At 32.0% G+C, this 15,896-nt stretch overlaps 2 protein-coding genes across 2 annotated transcripts; one reads left to right on the top strand and one right to left on the bottom strand.

Moving 5' to 3' along the window:
• Positions 1-614: 614 nt before the first annotated feature.
• Positions 615-3,987, top strand: LOC105140368 (Pentatricopeptide repeat (PPR) superfamily protein). The gene has a single exon (XM_011047166.1). The coding sequence runs from the start codon at positions 699-701 to the stop codon at positions 3,762-3,764; it is 3,066 nt and encodes a 1,021-aa protein (XP_011045468.1). The 5' UTR covers positions 615-698; the 3' UTR covers positions 3,765-3,987.
• Positions 3,988-4,586: 599 nt separating this feature from the next.
• LOC105140369 (Pentatricopeptide repeat (PPR-like) superfamily protein) lies at positions 4,587-7,066 on the bottom strand. Its single transcript, XM_011047167.1, has one exon. The coding sequence runs from the start codon at positions 6,962-6,964 to the stop codon at positions 5,144-5,146; it is 1,821 nt and encodes a 606-aa protein (XP_011045469.1). The 5' UTR covers positions 6,965-7,066; the 3' UTR covers positions 4,587-5,143.
• Between the last annotated feature and the right edge of the window lie 8,830 nt (positions 7,067-15,896).

Here is a 15,896-nt window from a genome sequence, read left to right as displayed (position 1 = left end):
ATATTTTTTTTTCTAAAAAATTATCTTGTTTATTTTTTAAAAATATAATTGATATTTGGATTTTTTTAATTTCATAATACTTTAAATAAGTTATTTTAATTTATCTTTAAACTTTTTTATCTTAAATTTTAGACAAATAAGTTGTATTTGCATGATTTATTTATAAGAATGAAAATCATATGTCCTTAACTTGTAGATTTGACCTTGAAGAAAAATAAAATAAATATATAAAATAAAAATAACAGTCTAAAAAAATATTTATAACTGTATCTATATTTTTTATATGTATATAGAAAATCAACTTTCCACTTAGATCTTTACCAGCCTTAACTTTTATTTGATTTATTATTTTTTATATTATTCAATCTATTTAATTAAATAAAAAATTTATTTTCAACTAAAAAAACTATAATATCAAAAAATATATTTATAATATTGTAATTTGTTTTCATTAAAAATTAACTTGAAATAGTGTTTTAGAAACACAATTGAAAATACTGACTAGCGTTCTCACTATTTTACCCTTCAGATTCGTTGCTATTCCCCTTCTGTCGTTTGCTTCCAGCCTGAGCCCACTTTCTACGGCCGAATATCAAGAACACTGTACTGTCAACTGTGTACAACACTACAAGTCTACAACCATTTCATTTCCTAATCAATTTTCTTGAACCCCAAAAACCCTAACTCAAGAAAAAAAAATGCTTCACAGTGGCACTTACAGTTACAGTTACAGTCAGAGTCACAATCAAACTTCAAGAGAACTGGGGCATCAAAATCTCCTCCAACTGAACATTTACTCTCCAAGTAAGGTCCTTTCTCTTTATTCTCCTAGGGTTTTTATAGGGTTTAATAACAACCATCTTAAAAATCATAATTTTTCAAGAAGAAAGCACTGCCCTTTACCCAACAATGCTTTACTTGGTGATAAAAGAGTTCTATATTCACAAACCCAGAAACAAAGTAGTAAAGAAAGTAAGGATTTTTTGGGGTTTAAGCTTCAGTGTCACTCGAAGACTCTAACTTTACCGACAAAGGGTTTTACAGTAAATGGTAAAAAGAAGAAGTATGGTGGTGTTTTGCCATCAATTTTAAGGTCTTTAGAGTCTAATACTGATGTTGAGAAAACCCTTCATTCCTTTTGTGAAAATTTGAGTCCTAAAGAACAAACAGTGGTTCTTAAAGAACAGAGGAATTGGGAGAGAGTTGTTCGGGTTTTCGAGTTTTTTAAGTCGCAGAAGGATTATGTTCCGAATGTGATTCATTATAATATCGTTCTTCGAGTTTTGGGTAGAGCTAAGAGATGGGATGAATTGCGGCTTTGTTGGATGGATATGGCGAAAAATGGGGTTTTGCCGACGAATAATACTTATGGAATGCTTGTTGATGTGTATGCGAAAGCGGGTCTTGTTGAAGCTCTTTTGTGGATTAAACACATGAGACTTAGAGGGTTATTTCCAGATGAGGTTACAATGAATACTGTTGTCAAGGTTTTGAAGGATGTGGGTGAGTTTGACAAGGCAGAGAGGTTCTACAAGGATTGGTGTGCTGGAAGGGTTGAGTTGGATGGTCTTGAATTGGATTCTATGCTTGATTCTGAAAATGGGTCTCGATCTGAACCAGTTAGTTTTAAGCATTTTTTGTTGACTGAGCTTTTCAAAACAGGAGGGAGAGTAAAGATTGGGGGTTCATCAGATGAAGAAACATTGGTTAGGAAGCCACGTCTAACATCCACATATAATACGTTGATTGATTTGTATGGGAAAGCAGGACGTCTCAAGGATGCTGCTGAAGTCTTTTCAGAAATGTTGAAGTCTGGGGTGGCAATGGATACCATCACTTTCAATACCATGATCTTTACTTGTGGAAGTCATGGACTTTTGTCAGAAGCAGAGTCTTTGCTTGATAAGATGGAAGAAAGACGGATATCTCCTGATACGAGAACTTATAATATATTTTTATCTCTATATGCAGATGCAGGAAATATTAATGCAGCCCTTGAGTGTTATTGGAAGATTAGAAATGTGGGTCTTGTTCCTGATATTGTATCTCATAGAACTATACTTCATGTATTATTTGAAAGGAATATGGTAAGAGAAGTGGAGGCTGTTATTGAAGAAATGAAGAAGTCTTCTCAGAAAATTGATGTGCATTCTGTTCCTGGTATCGTTAAAATGTATATTAATGAAGGTTTGCATGATAGAGCAAATAAACTTTTAGACAAGTGCCAGTTTGATGTTGGATTCTCATCAAAGGTTCATGCAGCAATTATTGATGCTTATGCTGAAAGGGGGCTTTGGGCTGAAGCAGAGGCTGTCTTTTATGGAAAAAGGGATTTGTTGGGACCAGAGAAGGGTGTTTTGGAATATAATGTCATGGTCAAAGCTTATGGTAAGGCAAAGCTTTATGATAAAGCCTTTTCTCTCTTTAAGGGCATGAGAAATCATGGGACTTGGCCTGATGAGGTCACATATAATTCTCTCATCCAAATGTGCGCTGGTGGTGATTTAATGGATCAAGCTAGGGACCTCTTCGATGAAATGAAAGGAGCAGGGTTTAAACCGCAATGTCTAACCTTCTCTGCTGTCATTGCATGCTATGCCCGTCTGGGCCAGCTTTCTGATGCAGTTGATGTTTACCAAGAAATGGTAAAAGCAGGAGTAAAACCTAATGAAGTTGTTTATGGGTCTTTAATCAATGGATTTGCGGAAGTTGGGAATGTTGAAGAAGCTCTGAAATATTTTCGCATGATGGAAGAAAGCGGGATTCCTGCAAATCAGATAGTGCTGACTTCCCTGATCAAGGTTTATAGTAAGCTGGGATGCTTTGACGGAGCAAAACATTTGTATAAGAAGATGAAGGGTTTGGAGGGTGGTCCTGATATTATTGCATCAAATAGCATGATCAGTCTTTATGCAGACCTTGGAATGGTATCTGAAGCTGAATTGGTTTTCAAAAATTTGAGAGAAAAGGGTCAGGCTGATGGGGTTTCCTTTGCTACCATGATGTATCTGTATAAGAGCATGGGCATGCTTGATGAAGCCATTGATATTGCAGAGGAGATGAAGCAGTCGGGTTTGCTGAGGGACTGCGTGTCATATAATAAGGTAATGGCATGCTATGCCACCAATGGTCAGCTACGCAAGTGCGCTGAATTATTGCATGAGATGATTGGCCAGAAACTGTTGCCTGATGGTGGAACCTTTAAAATCTTATTCACTGTTTTGAAGAAAGGAGGCTTTCCATCTGAAGGTATAACACAGCTAGAATCAGCTTATCTGGAAGGAAAACCTTATGCTAGACAAGCTGTCATCACCTCCATTTTCTCTGTATTGGGTCTGCATGCTTTAGCGCTCGAGTCGTGTGAGTCTTTCACGGAAGCAGTAGTAGCTCTCGATTCCTTTGCCTACAATGTTGCAATATATGCTTATGGGTCATCAGGGGAGATTGATAAAGCTTTGAAAACATTCATGAAAATGCAGGATGAAGGCCTTGAACCAGACCTTGTTACTTCTATTAATCTGGTTCATTGTTATGGGAAAGCTGGTATGGTTGAAGGTGTGAAGAGGATTTATAGCCAATTAAAGTATGGAGAGATGAAGCCCAATGATTCTCTAGTCAAGGTTGTCGTGGATGCTTATAAAAATGCCAACCGGCATGATCTTGCCGAATTGGTTAACCAAGACATAAGATTTGGTTTTGATTCTCGACAATATTCTGATTCTGAAATTGAAGCCGAGTCTGATGAAAGTTCTCTGGGGTTTTAGAATCCAGTAGTTTTGTATATTTACCAATTATGCACACTGTACAGAGGCAAAGTTCATTTGAGCATCGAAGAATTGTATGTATGGATAGTACAATAGTCAAAGGATAGCCCTGTCTTGATGTAGAGACTGGTTTTGCTGTAAGATTCTGTAGACTGTAAACCAGGGCTGCTCCCTTCTTAATATTTGATGTCATCACCAAATTTTGCCTGTTCTCTTCTTTTTACACGGTTGCGGTGTGTGGTTCTTCAATACACATTGATTCCTCAGAGTTGGTACATCGTATTGCATTTGTAAGACATGTTATAACTTTCTGAACCTAAAATGGTTATTTTCATTGATAAACAGAAATGATGTCCTACATTTGCCCAGGCTCGTGGTGTTTCTTGTTTCTTTGATCCTGTAAACCAGTGCATTTCTTACAGTTAATTGGGCTCATGAAGAACCCAATTAAATTAACTAATCTCTAGAGCCTCAAAGTTGAAATGAAGTAGGGTTAAGGTACGCGCACATACATTCCCCATGCACAGGTTTCTGTGCTCTTATTTACTGCAATAGTTTTGAATAATCATCACCTGGTCACTGGATGCCAGCTTATGAACATTCGGCAAAGCTTGTGAAACAACATTCGGCAAGCAAAGTTTCATCAATAGAGTTTTTGGAATAGATTGTGAAACAGCATGTTGTTCATAAACACCTAAATACGGATGAAAGGAAAAAAGTTTCAGTCCTTTTGCAATTTAACATCTTCTCTCTACACTTCAAAGCATTTTGCAGTTTAAAATCAGATAATAAAATTAATTGAAGGTTGAAAGATCTATTCAATTAAGTGCCAAGACCGCACACCTTTTTTATTCAATTGTATTTCTCGGAGATTAAAAAAAATGAAGAAATTTACAGGACTTAGTTGTCATAATGGCTCCCAGGAATTGAAGATGGAAAATAACTTGATGTCATTTGTTTAATTCCTGGTGTTGATTGTATTACAAAGAAGGGCATGACAGCATAGGAAGTTTTCGTCTAGGTTGAGAAGTTCCCATGAACAAAAATTTTGGTGTCTCCTCATCTCATTGCAGGAGATTCTGTGATGACAACTTTCCGAGTACTCATTTTAACCAAGACATTGACAGGAAATCTTCTAGTATGCCAAATGACTGGAAGCGTTCCAATTCGGTGGTCAAGGACAGCTATTGCAGAAAAATCGGTGTCCGTAGTCTGCAACTGGTTTCATCGCTCTTGATTTTTGGACCTGCATGTCTTCTTTGATTCTGGATATCTTGAGAACTTCAAGCTTTTCTTCAGCCTTCAAAATTGCTGAGATGATATACATAGAAGATTTTTTCACCTGAGACTGTTATCTAGATATTAACAAATAGTACCGTTTAAGTCTCGATCCAACTTGTGCCTGGCATTTTGCCAACACCTCTCTTCGTCATTAAATTCCGAATTTTAACAGCATCATCCCATCGGCCAACTGCTCTATAGACATTAGCTAAATATACATAGCTCAGGTGGTGGTCAGGTTTCAATTCCACTGCTTTCTTTGCAATGCGCTCTGCAGTAGCAGAGTGTGGACTGGCTGCACAAGCACCAAGAAGAACTGTCCAAAGAGATGGCTCATCTCTGCAATTTGCGTTCTCTATCAAATTTTCTGCTTCTTCTAGCAAACCAGCACGGCCTAGAAGATCAATCATGCAATTGTAATGCTCAATTCCTGGTTTAATTTCATATAACTCAGTCATTGCGGCAAAATATTTCTTCCCTTGGTCAACCAAACCAGCATGACTACAAGCAAAAAGAACCCCAACAAAACTAATATAATCAGGCCTAATCCCCTCTTCAATCATCTCATCAAATAATTGAAAAACTTCTCCACATCTTCCATTCTGGGCAAAGCCATAAATCATCGAGTTCCAAGTTATCAAATTTCTAACTGACATCCGCACAAAAATTCTGTATGCAAAATCAATACAACCACATTTTGCATAAAGATCAACTAAAGCTGATTCTGTGACCACATCTCGCCAACAACACCTTTTCACATACTGGAAGTGAACCTCTTTCACTTGTCTTACAGCTGCCAAACCTGCACAAGCACGAAGAACAGTTCCAAAACTATAGGTATCAACCCCTTTCCCTTCTCTAAAAATCCTAATAACAGATTCAAAGTCACCATTTTGACAATATCCCCCTAACAATGCAGTCCAGGAAACCAAATTCTTTACACTCATTCTATCAAAAACACGTTGAGATTGGTTAACCAACCTACATTTCCCATACATATCAACAAGGCTGCTCTCAACAAAAACATTTCCACTCAATCCTGATGTAATCACCTTAGCATGCACTTCTTTACCTTGCTTCAACCTCCCTAAATTACCACAAGCAGTCAAAACCGTCCCAAACGTAAACCCATCAGGCGACAACCCATGTTTCCTACACATCGAATAAAAGAATCCCAAAGCTTTATCATACACATCGTTCCTCGTAAAAGCTGAAATGATCGAGGTCCAACAAATAGCATCTGGTTGAGGCAATTCAACAAACACCAGGCTCGCATCATCCACCGCAGAATTCCTCCCATACATATCAATCAAAGCTGTAGAAATAACATCATTCAAATCAAACCCACGAACCATAACAACCCCATGAAAGCATTTACCAAGCCTTAAGTCCCCAAGTCCCGAACACGCCTTTATCACAGCAGATAAAGTGAACCCATTTGGCTCAATACCAAGACCCAACATTTCCAAAAACAATTCAAGAGACTTCTTTGGTTTTTCTACCTTAACATAACCAGTTATCATTGAAGTCCAAGAAATCAAATCTTTATAAAACAACCCATCAAAAACCCTTCTTGCCTCAAAAAGATTAGGACCCAGCTTGAAATAAAGTGCAAGCAAGCTATTTCCCACAAACCTATCAGTATCAAGACCAGATTTTATAACATGAGCATGGAATTGGATACCGTGAGTAAAGGAGACAGCTTTAGTACAAGTTTGCAAGAGAGAAGCATAAAAGAATGGTTTGTTGGAGAGTCTTGTCCAGTCTATGGAGTTTAGGACGTGAATTGCTTCAAAAAGCGAACCGGATTTGCAGTACTGGATGATTTTGTATGCTTTGGATTGTGGGCTTTCGAAAGTTTTGAGATTTAGAGAAGCAAGCGTGCTGTAATGGCGTTGGCTAGAGAGAAGAAGCTTCATAACTGATTTTTGAACATTTCTGGCGGTTCGGAGATGTGATGGTTAAGCACCACATGACATGGGCTCTGAGGTGGAAGGACAGATGCTACTGTAGTCTTTTGAGTTTTGGCTCATTTGATAAATAGATTTTTGTTTTTTCAAATATGTTTTCCGATTTTAATATAAGAAAATGCTGTAAGGGAGATTACTCAGATGAATAAATCAGTTCTAAATGATTTAGTTTAAGTTTAAAATTATATTACACGTTGCTTTTTAAAATATTTTTAATTTAAAAATATATTTAAAATATATTTTTATTTTATTTTTGATAACTGCACCTTAAAATAATTTAAAATATTAATTGAAAATTTTTTATAAAAAGAATTTAAAAAATTCAAAAAAAGATACTCCAATTGATCTCTTAAACAATGCCTGAGTGTATGCTCGATAATGCTTGCAACTCATATCAGTGTTTGTTGGGTATTAAGCAAAGTGTAAGCAAATATAATTAGATGAAATTATATCTATTATTTTTATTAAAATAATTTTGTTTTATTTTGTTAAAATGGGTTAACCCACCGTCAACTAAATTTACCAAATCAATATATTTTTTTTTTTAAATTCAGCTTAAAACCTGGTTTGTGTGAAGCTCCAAGCCGTGATTTTCTCATGTCAAGCCAAGATGTGTTTAATAAGAGGAAAAAAGAAGGCATGATGACGCTGGTTGGCTTCAAAACTTCTTTGAAATCACCAGCCACAAAACTAGACCCCAATCATTATTCTTGGATTATATATTAAGAGATTTCAAGCCAAGAAGAGTCTTCAACAACTCTCTAGGTTTAGCTTCTCATGATTTGCCCTGCGGTCTGAACCCAGGTAGCCAAGAAGTGATTACACACACTTGTTGTGTAGGGGTCCTAGCTGTTTACAGAATGCATGCAGATAGATTTTTTGAGTTCTAGTTGTTTTAGCTTTCTTTTAGCGGTCTCTCCAATCTCTGACACTCAAATGTTCACATTTCCTTCAATTTCTATCAAAATTTGTGATCTGAAAAGTGTCCCTTCCTCTGCTCGCCGCAAAAAGGTGAATTTCACCACAAAAATGGAAGTGAATGTGTGTTACAAATCCAGGTTTAGTGCCCCCATCAAACATAAATATTGAAAGAACCTCTATGAAGACTGTGTCACATACCTGCAGTGACCCTTTCTTCCTTGTGTCCTATAGCCTGCACAGGCATGAACCGAATCGCCAAGACGATAAACATGATAATAGGCCTTACACATTTCTTCAATTTCTTGATATCCATTTTGAGAAAATCTCCCAGCAACTGAGACCAGATTATAAATGGATATTCTGCTATCGATCAACAATAGTAGTCTGTCCTCTAATATGCGTCCATCTAGGGAATTTTGATGGGCATCAAAGCAAAGAAGTCTAAGAATGAACTCTAAAAACCAGTCCTAATATAACAAGAAAATCAAAATACTAAGTAATTAAGTTCGATATATCAGAAGAAAGAGTATTAGACGTTTTGTTCTTTAGAAACCCTGCTTCTAGGCATCGAAAACAACAGTAGCTTGTTGACAAAGGATGTTGAAGACAAATAATCATCTGCTTCATTTATTACCAACGATAAAGCCAAGATCAAGCAAGCATTTCAACTCCAATGCGTATTGGATAACACACAGCAACGTGAAACGTCGATAACAATCAAACCACCGAAGGTAATTAAAAGTGCTGCGTCTTTCTTCCATCACATTAAGCCAAGAACCGGTCCAAATATCTGGCCAATCCGTGTGAACAGCCTGCTCTTTCCTTGCCACCACAGTACGGTAGCGAATCGAAAGTCAAGAAGGGTGTGGTTAGGAGGCACAGTTCTCTGCATTTTTTCGATGAACAGTATACTAGCAAGAAGTCTTAAGTCGGAAGTAAGGAAATTTTGTAACGAGCAATTTCTTTTGGAAGCTCAGTGATTCTATCTTCATGTGAGTTGATTATTTCTTTTTCTTGTTGATTTAGATACCATGTTTATTAATTTGTAGAAACCAAATCTAAATTGTTCCACCAATATATACAATACCTTATTGGCCTTTTACTTCGATTGATGAAACTCTAAAATTCATTAAGAAATAAGATAAAATCATATCAAAACTCATGAAATAATTAAATTTTACTTTTGATTATTGTTTCGAGTCACTTTTCTATTCTTTGAACAAAAACATTTATGAAAATTCTATTCATCCTTTTGATAAAATCTTACTTGTAATAAAAAGAAATTCTTGAACAAATGATTCATTGGATCCTGGTTATTGTCCCAGTTGTCTTTTGAATTCTTTAAACAAAAGCATCCTTCAAACATATAAAATGCTGCGTCTCTCTATATAGTTCTGGAGATGACTTATAAATAGTTTAATTCCTGAAATTCAATTATTTTTTAAAATTGTTCTGGAAATGACTTATAAATAGTTTAAATAAGTTTTAAATTTAAAAGATAAAAGAATATAAAAATAACTTGAAAATAAAGAAAATCCTCAAAAAACATCTTTTAAATTTAATTTGAGTATATATGATTACAGCGAGCTAACCCATTATTATAAACTATGGTCGTAAGATGCGTTTACTAAATTTCAATACTATATATTCTATGATTGTATTAAATACTACGGATGTTTTTTTTTTAAATAGAAAAGAAGCTCTTTTGAGCTGTCCGAAACTTTTCCTAGATTAAACTAACTTATTTATATGATCTATAAATGCATAAAATGAAAAATTAATTCACATCTTTTAATAAACTAGCTAGGGTTAACAACAAAACAAATTAAATGAAAATAAGTCAATCATAATGAATTCTCCGAACTATTTTTCAATATAGATTTCATTCTTTCAATTGTAGAATTAATAATTTTTGCTAAGAAAGAATAAATATAAAATTTATACCGACTGACTAACATTTATTCATGTTATCAAATAATATTTAAAGAATATTTATTTATGAGGTGTGTGGTGCATCTCATGAAAAACACGTGATACATGTTTACGTGCCTTTTTTTTTTTTAAAATACACCTCGTGATGTAGATACATCCTTAACTAAACAATAATTATTATATTTTTAAAAATTGGCTTGATAATTAAGAAAGTGTTTTTTAGAAAATAAACTATATAGGTTAAAAATTAAAAAATACTAAAAATACAATAATTTAATTTTTTAAGCTAAATATATTTTTAAAATATGCTCTACTATAATTATAAAAAAAAATTGAAAAAACAAACAGGAAATGACAATTACCCTTCAAAAAAAACTGCCACCCACATTTCTCCCTATTCAACAAAAGCTACCTGGGTGGTCTCTGTATGAGCATCTCTGCTAAATGGATATTCAAAAATCAAAAATTAATATTTTAATTTTTTTTTTTATACTTTAAAAAAATTAAATAAAATACTAAAATATCTTTTCTTTTCAATAATACTATTCTTTTGTATCTGTTTAAAGAATCAAAACTAATAAAATAAGGCCAACAAAAAAATAAACCAATTAAATCTAGTCATATAAAAAAAAAAATCTAGTCTTATAGAAAAAATAATATTAAAATTATTACAATAATAAAATATTTATTTATTTTACTCTAACAAAATTGACTTTTCAAATAGATTTTTTCATTAGAATATATATAATAAAAAATTATATTTATATTATTTAAAATAATATTTTATCAACTTATCTTATTGCCCGCTCCTGTGTCTGCCCGCGTGTACGGTCCAGATCATCTCAGACCACCTATCTTGTAGCTGTAAGCCTAACTGCCTGACACGTGGAAAAAACCCACAAGAGAACTCTTTGCACACAAAAGGAGGTAGACCGCCACCATTATTAATTCATGACCAAATAACGAACAGCTCTCCCCGTATCCTCAGAAATTTGTGCACATTCATCTTTCTTTATTTAATTTTAATTGGTTGAGAAGTTATTATCATTATTATTTAAGATTTCGACGAGACCAAAGAGATTTTTTTAAAAAAAAATATTAGCGTAAAATAAAGTTATTAAATCTAATATATATAAAAAAAAAAATGAGTCATGGATTAGAAATTTGACCTTGATTAATTAATAAAGTTACTGTAAAATAAAATTATTAAATCTAATATATAAAAAAATGAGTCATGGATTAGAAAGTTTACCTTGATTAATTAATAAAGTTATTATATGATATTATTCTAGTTTTTTAAATTAAAATAATATTATTTCTAAAAAATTAAAAATGTTATTAAATCAGGTTTTAATCATACCAATTATACTAACTCTAAATTGATTTTCTTCTTTTTTTTTACAGTCAATCTAGAAGTAGGGCTTAAAACAACCAGCTTAGCTGGGTTGGGCTTATAACTAAGCTTGGAACCAACCAAAAAATAGGCATCAACTAAATAACTACCACCCATATTTTTTTGTTAAATAAAAATATTGTTTGTTATTATAATCAATTGTGTGTTTTTGAAAGATTTTAATTTTCTTTAGCATTAAATAATTTATTTTTTTATTTTTAAGTTATTTTGATGTATTAATATAAAAAATAAACTTCAAAAAATAAAATATAATAAAATATTTTAATATATTATTTTTTAAAAAAATTAAAAAATAACTCCTGAAAAAACCGAAAATCTACCTGGCCGGCGTTTAGTAATGACAATGCTGTTGTCGGCTTCTGGGTGGTACCCGCGTGTACGGTCCAGATTCCCACAGACCACCTTCCACGTTGCCGTAAGCCTAACTATGTCTGACACGTGGAAATAGAACTCTTTGCCCTCAAAAGGGGGGAACCGCCACCATTAATTCATGAATAGACAGCCAACAACTCATCCCATGATCTCATAAATTTGTTCACAATGATCTTTATTTATTTTTAGGTGGTTGAGAGGGGAGTTGGTTATTATTATTATTTAAGATTTGAAAGAGACAAGATCAAAAGAACTTTTTAAAAAATATACTAGTTCAAAATAAAATTATTGAATTCATCGTATCTATAACTTGTTTTAAAATATAAATTACGAACCAATGCAAGTTAGCTTTGATAAATGTAAAATAATATTATTTTTAAAAAAAATTATAATTAAATTAAATTTTAATTTGATTATTTTGGTTGTGGGTTAACTTACTTGAGTGAATTTTAATTTGATTTTTTTTTAAATCTAATTTAAGATAGAGATTAGATTAATAAATTACTGAGTTGACATCTATTTTGCTTGATTTAGTGTCTGTTTAAAAATATAGAGTAAAAATTATGTTTTAAAGTATTTTTTATTTTGAAATATATTGAAATAATATTTTTATTTTTTAAAATTTAATTTTTACATCAACTTATCAAAACAGTAAAAAAACACCAGAATATTATTTAAAATATATTTGTATATATATACACACACACACATACATACATACATATATATATATATATATAACGAAAACTATTCAACAGGAACACCAATTATGCCCTTAATTGCATGACAGGTTTAAAATTAATTCGATTAAAAAGAGTTTTAGTTTTAAAAATGCGGCGAATCTAACGGTCAAAAGACCAATGAAGTTGCTTGATCTTTAACGCCACTCATGCGTATATAAATGCACTTGCCCAGGAGCCTGCTTTCCAGCCGTGTTTCTCTCACAAGTCTCGCCTAAAAAAAAACGACGGCGAGCCCAAAATATATCAAGACAAGAACACCATGGTTTACTTTTGTTTTCTTGTTGATCAGACTCGGAAAGTGAGAAGAAGCAAGCCGGCAGCCGGAACTTGTTCAAGGTGTGGTGGCGGAGCAAGTGTAGCTGACATGAAAACCTGCACAAGATTTTGCTATGTGCCATTTTACTCGAGATCTTGGAGAGCTATCATGTGTACTTTCTGTGGAGCTATTCTCAAATCTTACCACTGAATTAATGTTTTTCATTCTTTTAATTAGCTAGTTAGCCTTTGAGGGCTTCAGCATGGGTTTTTCTTCCCCTTTGCTCTAAGTTTATATATCTATGGTGTTGATTAACTAAGTTTTGGATGCCTGAAGCTACTTATAAAAACATGCTTGAACCTCTAGTTTTAAACGGTGCTTATTCTATTTCTTAACCTTTTTTATGAGAAATCTGGGGTGGGAAATTGTAGAGAGCAGTGTTGTTCATCGAGAAAAAAGGATGAGGAAACTGTAGAGACCTAGAGTCCTCAAAGGGAGACAGATGCTCAATGTTCTTTCTTGTTTGCACCATAAAAAACAAGGGAATACGTTAATGGTTTTGGGTTTGGAATCCTGCAGTTTGTGCAGGGAGTGTAATAAATTTACAGAGGGGAAGCTTTAATCAGGAGGATGGACAGTAATGGCTGATCATCAAGAAGAGAGGACATGGAAGGTGACTGTAGGTGATGCCGATAACCAGGGGCGGAGTTGGGATTATTGAATGGGGGGGGGGGTCAAAACTAAGATAGGAATAATTTTTTGAAGTATAAAAGCAAAATTAATATATTAAAAAAAAGAAACTGATATATTAATGCAAATCTCATATAAAAAATGAAATTATTGATTCCTAAAGAAAAAACCTTCAACTTTAATTTAATTAAAGCTGCGTATTTGCTTTTTAAAAAATTTAATTTAGTTAAAAAAAATTTGTGTAATTATATATTGAATTTGGTGATAGTGAAACTCATATTAACAAAATTTATAATTTTAACAGTTATATTAAAAATAAAATATTAAAAAATTCAAGTGTAATCAAAACAAACCTTTAATATATATTCAATTCATTAAAAAAAAATATTCATTATAACAAGAAATAAAAAATGACAGATCTAGAAAAGAAATAGCAGAATTAATTATATATATATATCTATTATTAATTACTTTATTTTGATAAACAACAAATTAATCAATCGGTAGTTTTATTTTAACCTTTAAAGATTACTTTATATTATTATATTTCTTGATTAGTAAGAAATGGTAAAAAAGTAATTAAATTGAAAAGATTATTTATCTAACTTATACAAAGAGATAATTTTAAATTCAAAGTTAACTAATAAAATAATAATTTATTATTAAAAAATTCATTACTTGTTATATTTAAATACTATATAAAAAAATTCTAAAATATTTTATAGGGATATTTTGCACGGCCCGTGCCCCTACGTGACACCCCTTAATTCCGCCACTGCCGGTAACTGAATACGTACGGTCTAGCTGTTACTATTAAAGTTGTCATTAGATGCATGCATGCATGCATGGAGTCTTTTTCAGAAGTCAATGAAATAATAAGAGTACTAGTCTAGGTGAACCCTTTAATGACCTAATAGAGGGTAGCAATTTTACACGTAGTTTTAAAAATCAATTCGGTGTCAACTCGAGGGAATATTTAGATAAGAAGATTAGAGGGTTCATGCGGATTAATATAAATAAATTAGAAAATTAAAATTAAAAAAATATTATTTAATTAAAAAAATAGTTGATGATTGGATTTTAACCGAATCAAATCAGCTATATAATTTGTTAAGATTTAGATAAGAAGATTATTAAAAAATTAAACTTAAAAAAATATTATTTAATTAAAAAAATAGTTGATGATTGGATTTTAACTAAATTAACTATATAATTTTTTAAATCCAAATCGATTCCAATCTTGAATTGATTGGGTACCATCAAATCTAAGAATTATACAATCTATTTCTTTCTACATTATAAAAGTGTTTTTTTTAAATTAAAAACTTTTTATTTTTTTATTTATTTTAAATTAATATGTTTTTAAATTATTTTGATATATTGATATCAAAAATAATTTTTTAAAAATAAAAATTTATTAACATATATTTTATCATAAAAAAATATTTAAAAAATAATTAAAATTATACTCTCCTTTTAAACTATGATTTTACATCAGTTAATTTGCTGTCTAGGCTAGCTGCATGCTCCAGTCTTCTAGCAATGATTTTTTTTTCTAACTGACATTAAACATACTTTCTCTGAACCTTTGAATCAAGAAAATGCAGAAGTGTCAACTTCTACGAGCACAAAGTATGATCATGAAATGGCAGGAAGATGAAATTAAACTCATGGGATTTTCCTTCTTTTGAGGTTGCTGAGGGAGTCAAGGGATGGATGCAGACAGCCGTGCCTGGGAAGTTGTTGAATCAGATGCATGTGAAATGCCAGCAAGAAATTAAAGGAGTGTTTGGTTTCCCTTTCATCATCTACAGATACTATCAGTGCATTTTTTCTGTCTCAGTTTAATGAGCGAAGAAAGTCCTGAGAAAGGTCAACTGGGTGTCATAAATTATGAGAATTAATGCCATTACATTACAGCTTTCTGTATTTATTTTATTTTAGAAGTCCTTTCCAGAGCCATAGCCCAGCTTGTAACAGCATCTTTGAATAAAAAATATTATTTTAACAAGCTAAATTAATAAAATAATATTTTAAATAGTGTAAATATAATTTTTTTAGATATACTTTAACGGGAAAAGGTATTTGAAAAATTAATTATAGTGAAGTAAGAGAAACAAGTGTTTTAGTTTTTTTAATAAGTTTTATATTATTTTTTTTTACATTGTTATATTTAATTGTTTTATTTTTTTTATGAACCTACTTTGTTGGTTTTGATTTTTTTGAGAGATATGTAAGAATAATATTTATGGAAAAAAATATTTTAGCATTTTATTTAATATTTTCTTTAAAATGTGTAAAATAAATATGAAAGTATCAAAATAATATATTTAAGTATTTATCTCTTCATTTAGAACATCCATTAGAGACGCTCTAATAAGCTTTCAATTTTGCTATCTAGCGTTTCAAATTGTAGTTCAATAATAATGAAAACATGAAAAATAATGTGTTTTTTTTTATTATTATTTCAATCACAATCATTGTTTAAAACTGTGACATGACCATATAGATAATATTATAAATGTTATTTTTAAAAGTATTTTTTATTTAAAA

The sequence above is a fragment of the Populus euphratica genome, unplaced genomic scaffold, assembly GCF_000495115.2.
Source record: "Populus euphratica unplaced genomic scaffold, PopEup_1.0 scaffold106.1, whole genome shotgun sequence".
Lineage (NCBI taxonomy): Eukaryota > Viridiplantae > Streptophyta > Magnoliopsida > Malpighiales > Salicaceae > Populus > Populus euphratica.
The sequence above is the reverse complement of the archived record's forward strand: the minus strand, read 5'-3'. Positions and strand labels throughout refer to the sequence as shown.